The following is a 9,409-nucleotide window of genomic DNA, read 5'->3' on the forward strand; positions in this document are numbered from 1 at the left end:
TGGAGCTCCCTGAAGAGTTTGCCTTGGTCTGTGGAGGAGGAATGGAGCATCCAGACTGATGGACTGTTTGATCATATGCTCCCTAGAAAGGCTGTTAGACTCAGCATGGAAGTGACAGGGAGTTCAGGTATTTAATTGTACATAATGTGGCAGGACAAGAATTTTAGGTTTTTATTAAGAAAGGCCATGGCTGACTGAACAAAACAGTCTGTGATCTGAATGGAAGGTGGATGAAGAGAAGCCAATAATATTTGCTTGAAAAGAGAGGCAGTGTGGTAGTAATATATTGGGATCAGCAGATGGGGGTTGGAATAGAGCTTGAATAGTTATTAGCCAAATAACCTGGGGCAAAAATTCTCTTCCACTTATAGGATGGTCTCAGATGATCTTTAAGGTTTCAGCCTGTCATCTCAGGGAAGAGACAACATGAAATGGGTTCGGGAAAGGAAAGGAAGTCAAAGGCCAATTCTGGTAAATGAAAGACATACTATTTTTCTTCAGGACTTTTATTAGAATACACAGGCACTTGAGCTATCCAGAGTAAAGGCGAGGCAGGTCACTAGAGTCTCATGGAGATTTTGCAAGCAATATCAAGTATTCTTTCTCCTTAAAGGTTTAAAAAGAACACTATCATAGATAAAACCCACATGGACCACTAGCACCTTTCTGCCAAACCCCAGACAACCCATTTCAGAGGAGAAAATCGGGAATGCTCTTGAGCAGTAGCTGCATCTTCTTAAGACTTAGGCCTCTTTGGGCACCTTGGCCAGGAGCTCCTCGATATCCTTTTCAATATTGATGGTTTCAAATCGCCTGCTGTACCTCTTCACTGGCACACCATCAGGACCCACCAGAAACTTCTCAAAATTCCAAGAGATATCATTCCTGCACACTGGAGACCAGATGATGAACTTAGGGTCGGTCATTAGAGAAATGGCATCATCACTTGGGGCCGGCAGTGCCTCCCGCAGGAAGGCAAAAAGAGGGTGAGCCTTCTCTCCATTCACCTCACACTTCTCAAAGAGCATGAAGTTAGGCTCAAACCCGTTGCCCGGTCGGACGAATTTCAAGGAATTCAGAATCTCCTCATTCTTGCCATTCTCCTGGGAAATCAGACACCAGAATTTTATTATGGAGGGAGACAAAAAATTAGGCCAGTGTTCTCTAAGCCTCTATTTGGGGGAAACCTTTATAAGGCAAAACAATAAAGGATTCCTTTGTTTTCCCCCATGAGTCATAACAGGGCTGTAACTTATGGAAGCAAAAAAAAGAAGTGGCTTGGCAAAAGCCCGATATTGCAAAATTCAGCTCAGGACCCCTACCCCCACTAAAAAAAAAAAAAGTCTTAAGACATGCTTATTTTTAGCTCATAATTCAAGGAAAGTCCCTAGGGGACATTCTCAGAAAGGAGTGATACAGGAAATGGTTTGCCTGTTAATTTCCCTTCACATATTTTCTATTCCAGACAAACAGGCCTGGCATCTTCATTCTCCCCATTTTGAGCTTTGATGAGGGCAACTCCCTATTCTACCCCCAATATCTCCATCTCTTGAGGTTCATTCAAGGCCTCAATGGGGATAGGAACTTCTCCATGACAACCCTCATCCCCATAATCTCTCTTTCAATCTTTCTCTCAGACAGGATCAATTCTTTCTTTTTCTAGTTAAAAACATCCTTGTTCATTATTTTTCCCAACTCTTTTCCTTCACATTCCCTGAGAACAAGTTTGGCTCATACCTATTTTTGCCTGTTCACCTAATAGAGTATTAGATTTTGCATAATGGAAATACTTAATAATTATTTGCTGAACTGGATTTACAATGAGACCTAGGCCTGGGCCTGCCAGTCCCTCCCACCCTCATCCTTTACTCATCCTTTAGCATCACTTAGAACACTTCCCAGAACCCTTCCAGTGAGTAACTATCTTCTTCTCCCTTAGACCTCAGGCAACATTTTGTTTTATGACTGTTTAATGGACTTCTGTATTACTGTGTAATAATTATCTGTCTTAAGTTGGTGCCTCACACCCCAAAGAGGGAGTCTTATCTAAGCTTGCATTTCCCCAAGCACTGGACTCTGGACTCTGTGGGATACTGATTGAAGTCAAAACACCCAATTTAGCTTCGAGGAAGGCGCCTCCCTTTACCCAAGCTTTTGGCCCCCCTTACAGGTACCTAGTATATTTCCAGTATTTCCTGGCAACTTTAGTGAGATTTAGAAAATGATGAAATCAATGTGTTATATATACCTACCAAATTCTGGGCCTCGGATGGATGGGAGGGGGGAAAGGGAAACAAATTAGATTCATTTGCCCACAGTCTATTAAGACTAGCAAAGTGACCTTGAGCAAATGATTTAATCTTTGGGGTCACAGTTTTCTCATCTGTAGAATGGAGATGATGTTTGCACTGCCTCTCTATCTCGAGGGGGGCTGTTGAGAGGGAAGACACTGTTAACCTTGAAGGTTAGAAGATCCTGAGCTTGAGGAAGCCGGGGATGGCAGTTCAAAGGTTGTTTGGTTTGGGTTTGGGTAACCTTTTGCATCGTCTCAAATTTTCTTTTCCCAGGACAAAGGGGTCCTCGGAGACACTAGAACACAGACGTTTACGTCGCCTTTCGGGTTTAGAGAGGCTTTACATAGATTAGTTATTTGAATTGATCTTTGTAAATTGTAAACTACCCATTACAAGGGCCATTATCCGGGCGAGGGTTAACCTAAGGCTGGGGGAGGTGGGGACTTGCCGGGGGTTGGGAAGTGTCGGGGCACCGGCGAGTGCCCGAGGGAGCATGGGAACCACTTTCCATTGTGTGGGCTCCGAGCAACTTCCTTCGCCCTCCCTGGGTGTCTCCGGCCCAGTCTAGAGGTGACCCCGCGCTCCTCGCCAGGGCGCCCGCTCACCTGGTGGCCAAACTGGTTGCAGGGAAAGCCGAGCACGACGAGTCCGCGAGGCCCGTGCCGCTGCTGCAGCTCGTTCATCTGCGTGTAATCGCGGACCGTGGTGCCTCAGAGAGACGCCACATTCTCGATGAGCAGAACCTTGCCCCGCAGGGAGGCCAGGTTCACCAGCTCCCCGCTGCCCAGCAGGCGAGCCGAGAAGGCGTGCACGGAGCGTGGGACGGCCACGGCGGCGCACATCCTAGGGCCGGTCGGCGAAGCAGCCTGGGGACCTCGCGGGAGAGATGTGGACAAACTGAAAGCCTGCAAACAAACAGCGGTCTCCTGGGGCCTTCGCAGCCACGCCTTTTAAAGAGGCGGAGGGCGAGCTTTGACGTAGGGCGGAAGCCTGGGCCCCAGTCCCAGCCCTAACCCCAACTCCAGAGGGAGGGACCGCCCGTTCAACCTGCAGTCTCCGGATGGGGGAAGGGCCCCGGCTTCTCCCTCTCCCATCCCCGCTTCTAGGCTGACCTTTGTAGCTCTTCTTGAAACTCCTGCTCCAGCCTTCCAGATGAAGCAGGGAAGAGGAGAGAATTCTCCCTAGTCTCACCTGTTAAACTATTGGAGCTGGAAGGAGCATCTGACCCACCCTTCTCTTAATCTCCCATTATTTCTTCTCATTTTATGGAAGGCCTAACTGAGCCCCAGGGAGACTTAACCAAGATCACAATTAGAAGGGTCCTCAGAGGCTCTCAAGTCCGCTAGATTATCAAGACAAAGTCCGTTACAACCCTGGAAAGATTTATTTATTAGGAGCTTTCTAGTATATCTAAATCTGTCTGGCCACATTTTCCACTCCCATCCATTGCTCTGTGGGGCTAATGATAATAGCTAACATTTATGGAACACTTTTTGTGTGACAGGTGCTTAAACATTTTCTCACTTAATCCTCACAACAACTGGGAGAGGTAGGAGCTGCTATTCCCATTTTACAGATAAGGAAAATAAGGCAAACAGAAGTTGATTTGCCCAGAGTCGCACAGCTAATAAGTATCTGTGGCCAGTTCGGGTTTTCCCCAATCCAGATCCCAGGCTCCACCCATTGTAACACCTCTCTGACTTGCTTGCCAAAAAGAACAAGGCTTATTACTACCGCTACAAGGCCATGCATGACGCAGTTTAGCATAGTGGACCTTGGAGTCCTAAAACCTCGCTTTGAACCTCGGTTCTTCCATTTACGGATCCCTGGAACTCTTGAAATAATCTCTCTGGTCCTCAGTTTGCTCTTTGAGGTAGTTGGACTAGAACACTGGAGGACCTCCAAGGTCCCTTCTAGCAAAGACAATTTTCTTTTTAATTTTTTTATTAAAGCTTTTTATTGTCAAAACATATGCACAGATAATTTTTCAACATTGATCCTTGCATAGCCTTGCGTTCCAAAATTTCCCCTCCTTTTCTCCACCCCCTCTCCTAGATGGCAAGTAATCCAATATATGTTATACATGTTAAAATATATGTTAAATCCAACACATGTAAACATATTTGTACAATCATTTTGCTGCACAAAAAGATCAGATCAAAAAAAGAAAATGAATAAGAAAACAAACTGCAAATGAATGACAAAATAACTGAGAATGTTATATGATCCACACTGAGTTCCCATAGTTCTCTCTCTGGAAGTGAATGTCTCTTTTCTTCACAAGATCATTGAAACTGGCCTCAATCATTTCATTTTTGGAAAGAGTCATGTCCATCAGAACTGATCATTGTATGATGTTGTCGTGTAGCATTGTACATCTCCTGGTTCTGCTCATTTCACTTAATATCAGTTCATGCAAGTCTCTCCAGGCCTCTCTAAAATCATCCTGATGATCATTTCTTATAGAACAATAATATTCCATAACATTTACATACCATAACTCATTCAGCCATTCTCCAATTGATGGGCATCCACTCAGATTCCAGTTTCTTGTCACCACAAAAAGGGCTACCACAAACATTTTTGCACATATGGGTCCCTTACAAAGACAAGTTTTCTTACCTATTTATCTCTCTACCAGGATCTTGAAACAGAAGCTTAAGTGCTGGATCCATCTGTGAGATCAGAAATTTCTACTATTTACTGGTTCAGTCTTGCTTTGTTGTTCTTTCTGAATAATGATTTTTTTTTTAGTTTATCCATATCCCATGTTTTGAAGCTTCTCTAATTTTCCCCATTAGAAAAATTTCAATCAACAAGCATTTATCAAATGCCTAGTGTGTGCCAGGGACCAGGCATACAAATAAAGACAAAAACAATCCCTACTTTCATACAGCTTAAATTTTACCTGGGGAGACATGAGCATGCACATGTAGAATAAGAGAATAAAGGCAAATGATTACATGGTAGCTAAGTTTTCAAAAAGGGAGCACCAGCAGTTGAGGAAATCTGCAAAAGCTTCATATACAAGAGAGGGCTTGAGTCCCACTTCTACATGAAGAAATATAGATTCTTTCAGGGGAAAGTGATGAGATTGCATACATAAGGAATGGCTAGTGCAAAGACAGAAAAACAGGAGATGGAATGAGGAAGAGATAGAACGAGAGCCAGAAGTAATATGAGTCTGGATAGGTAGCTGGGGGCAAATTGTGAAAACTTTAAACGTGAAACCGAGGAATTTATGTTTGATCCTAGGTAATTAGAGAATTAATTTGTAGGGAGTGACAAGGTCAGATTTGTGGTAAAGGAAAATCCCTTTGGCTGCTGTTTGGGGAGGATGAATTGGAATGGAGAAAGATTTGAAGCAGGGAGTCCAATTAGAACACTCTACTCGTCCAGGAAAGAAGAAAGTTTAAAAAACTAAACTAAAGGTGATAGCTATGTGAGAGGAAAGATGAGAGATCTCAGGGAGACGAGTAACAGCAAGCAACTGATTTAAGATATGAGGGATGAAAGAGAGAAATGGAATATAGCATTCCTGGGGGCACCTGGTAGCATAGTGAACAGAGTGCCGAGTCTGAAGTCAAGAAATCCTAAGTTCAAATGTGACCAAAAAGCTGGATGTTGCTTGTGAATTGGGAATGAAAGAAATCAGAGGCAAAAAGGAAAAGGAGAGAAAGCAGAAAATGCATCTGACTCTGAGAGTCTCCTTGTACTATCATTCTCTTTCATGAAGCAATCTATTCTGTTGGTCAGAATTAGATCTCCAGCAGCCATTAGCAGGTGGTTTCCATAACAGAATATGAGTAACAATTTTCAGATGAAGAAATTGAAATCATCTTTAGTCATATAAAAAGGTGTCCCAAATCACTGTTGATCAGGGAAATACAAATTAAGAGGACTCCGTGGTACAACTACACACCTGACAGATTGGCTAAGATGACAGGAAAAAATAATGCTGAATGTTGGAGGGGATGTGGGAAAACTGGGACACTGACACATTGTTGGTGGAATTGTGAACTGATCCAGCTATTCTGGAGAGCAATTTAGAACTATGTTCAAAAAGTTATCAAACTGTGCATACCCTTTGACCCAGAAGTGTTTCTACTGGGCTTATAACCTAAAGAGATCTTATTGAAGGGAAAGGGACCAACATGTACAAAAATGTTTGTGGCAGCTCTTTGTGTAGTGGCAAGAAACTGGAAACTGATTGGATGCCCATCAATTGGAGAATGGCTGAATAAATTGTGGTGTATGAATGTTATGGAATATTATTGTTCTGTAAGAAACGACCAGCAGGATAAATTTTTTTAATTAATAATTTTTTATTATATATATATATTTTTTATAATATTATCCCTTGTATTCATTTTTCCAAATTATCCCCCCCTCCCTCTAGTCCCTCCCCCCGATGACAGGCAATCCCATACATTTTACATGTGTTACAATATAGTCTAGATACAATACATGTGTGTGAATATCATTTTCTTGTTGCACAATAAACTTTAGATTCCGAAGGTACATGTAACCTGGGCAGACAGATATTAGTGCTAACAATTTACATTCACTTCCCAGTGTTTCTTCTCTGGATGTAGCTACCTCTGTCCATCATTGATCAACTGGAAGTGAGTTGGTTTTTCTTTATGTTGAAGATTTCCACTTCCATCAGAATACATCCTCATACAGTATTGTTGTTGAAGTGTACAGTGATCTTCTGGTTCTGCTCATTTCACTCAGCATCAGTTGATTTAAGTCTCTCCAGGCCTCTCTGAATTCCTCCTGCTGGTCATTTCTTACAGAGCAATAATATTCCATAATCTTCATATACCATAATTTACCCAACCATTCTCCAACTGATGGACATCCATTCATCTTCCAGTTTCTAGCTACTACAAAAAGAGCTGCCACAAACATTTTGGCACATATATGTCTCTTTCCGCTCTTTAGTATTTCTTTGGGATATAAGCCCAATAACAGCAATGCTGGGTCAAAGGGTATGCACAGTTTGATAACTTTTTGGGCATAATTCCAGATTGCTCTCCAGAATGGCTGGATTCTTTCGCAACTCCACCAGCAATGTATTAGTGTCCCAGTTTCCCCACAGCCCCACCAACATTCATCATTATTTGTTCCTGTCATATTAGCCAATCTGACAGGTGTGTAGTGGTATCTCAGAGTTGTCTTAATTTGCATTTCTCTGATCAATAGTGATTTGGAACACTTTTTCATGTGAGTGGATATAGTTTCAATTTCTTCCTCTGAGAATTGTCTGTTCATATCCTTTGACCATTTATCAATTGGAGAATGGTTCGGTTTCTTATAAATTAGGGTCAGTTCTCTAAATATTTTGGAAATGAGACCTTTGTCAGAACCTTTGTTTTTAAAAATATTTTCCCAATTTGTTACTTCCCTTCTAATCTTGTTTGCATTAGTATTATTTGTACAGAAACTTTTTAGTTTGATGTAATCAAAATCTTCTATTTTGTGATCAATAATGATCTCTAGTTCTCCTCTGGTCATAAATTCCTTCCTCCTCCACAAGTCTGAGAGGTAGATTATCCTCTGTTCCTCTAATCTATTTATTATCTCCCTCTTTATGCCTAAATCATGGACCCATTTTGATCTTATCTTGGTATATGGTGTTAAGTGTGGATCCATATCTAATTTCTGCCATACTAATTTCCAGTTTTCCCAACAGTTTTTTCCAAATAATGAATTTTTATCCCTAATGTTGGTATCTTTGGGTTTGTCAAAGATTAGGTTGCTATATATGTACCCTTTTTTGTCCTTTGTATCTAATCTGTTCCACTGATCTACCGGTCTATTTCTTAGCCAATACCAAATGGTTTTGGTGACTGCTGCTATATAATATAGCTTTAGATCAGGTACACTTAGACCACCTTCCTCTGAGTTTTTTTTCATTAGTTCCCTTGCAATTCTCGACCTTTTATTCTTCCATATGAATTTTGTTGTTATTTTTTCTAGGTCATTGAAATAGTTTCTTGGGAGTCTGATTGGTATAGCACTAAATAAATAGATTAGTTTGGGGAGTATTGTCATCTTTATTATATTCGCTCGGCCTATCCAAGAGCATTGAATGTCTTTCCAATTATTTAAATCTGATTTAATTTTGTGGCAAGTGCTTTGTAATTTTTCTCATATAATTCCTGACTTTTCTTTGGTAGATGGATTCCCAAATACTTTATACTCTCAACATTTGTTTGGAATGGAATTTCTCTTTGTATCTCTTGCTGTTGCATTTTGTTAGTGATATATAAAAATGCCGAGGATTTATGTGGATTTATTTTGTATCCTGCCACTTTGCTGAAATTTTGAATTATTTCTAGTAGCTTTTTAGCAGAGTCTTTGGGGTTCTCTAAGTATACCATCATGTCATCTGCAAAAAGTGATAGTTTGATTTCCTCATTTCCTACTCTAATTCCTTGAATCTCTTTCTCGGCTCTTATTGCCGAGGCTAGCGAGAAACGACCAGCAGGATAATTTCAGAGAGAATTGGAGAGATTTACATGAACTGATGCTAAGTGAAATGAACAGAACCAGGAGATCATTATATACTTCAACAACAATACCATATGATGATCAATTCTGATGGAAGTGATTTTTGTCAACAATGAGGTGATTCAGGCCAGTTCCAATGATCTTGTGATGATGAGAGACACCCAAAGAGAAGACTGTGGGAACTGAATCAAACATAGCATTTTTTATTCTTTTTGTTGTGGTTTGTTTGAATTTTATTTCTTATTTTTTAAACTTTTTGATCTTATTTTTCTCATGCAGCAAGTTAATTATATAAATATGTTTTCTTATATTGGATTATATATATATATATATATATGTATATATATATATATATATATATATATTTAAATCATGTTTAATATATATTGGATTACATGGCTTCTAGGGGAGGGAGTAAAGGGAAAGGGGGGAATTGGAACACAAGTTTTTTCAAAAGTCATTGTTGAAAAATGATCCTTGCATACGTTTTGAAAGTAAAAAAACCCCAAAAAACTTCAATTAAAAAAAAGAATAAATGAGGTCTTTATCAGAACCCTTGAATATAAATTTTCCCTCCAGTTTTCTTTTTCCCTTCT

General features: G+C 40.6%; 1 protein-coding gene across 1 annotated transcript; it reads right to left on the reverse strand.

Moving 5' to 3' along the window:
• Positions 1 to 490: 490 nt before the first annotated feature.
• Positions 491 to 3,334, reverse strand: GPX1 (glutathione peroxidase 1). Its single transcript, XM_074263563.1, has 2 exons — positions 2,900 to 3,334; positions 491 to 1,103 (listed from the first exon to the last, which is right to left on the reverse strand). Exons 1-2 carry the CDS (start codon positions 3,134 to 3,136, stop codon positions 744 to 746), a joined length of 597 nt encoding a protein of 198 aa, XP_074119664.1. The 5' UTR covers positions 3,137 to 3,334; the 3' UTR covers positions 491 to 743.
• Positions 3,335 to 9,409: the final 6,075 nt, after the last annotated feature.

Source organism: Sminthopsis crassicaudata, chromosome 1 (genome assembly GCF_048593235.1).
Source record: "Sminthopsis crassicaudata isolate SCR6 chromosome 1, ASM4859323v1, whole genome shotgun sequence".
In the NCBI taxonomy this organism is placed as follows: domain Eukaryota; kingdom Metazoa; phylum Chordata; class Mammalia; order Dasyuromorphia; family Dasyuridae; genus Sminthopsis; species Sminthopsis crassicaudata.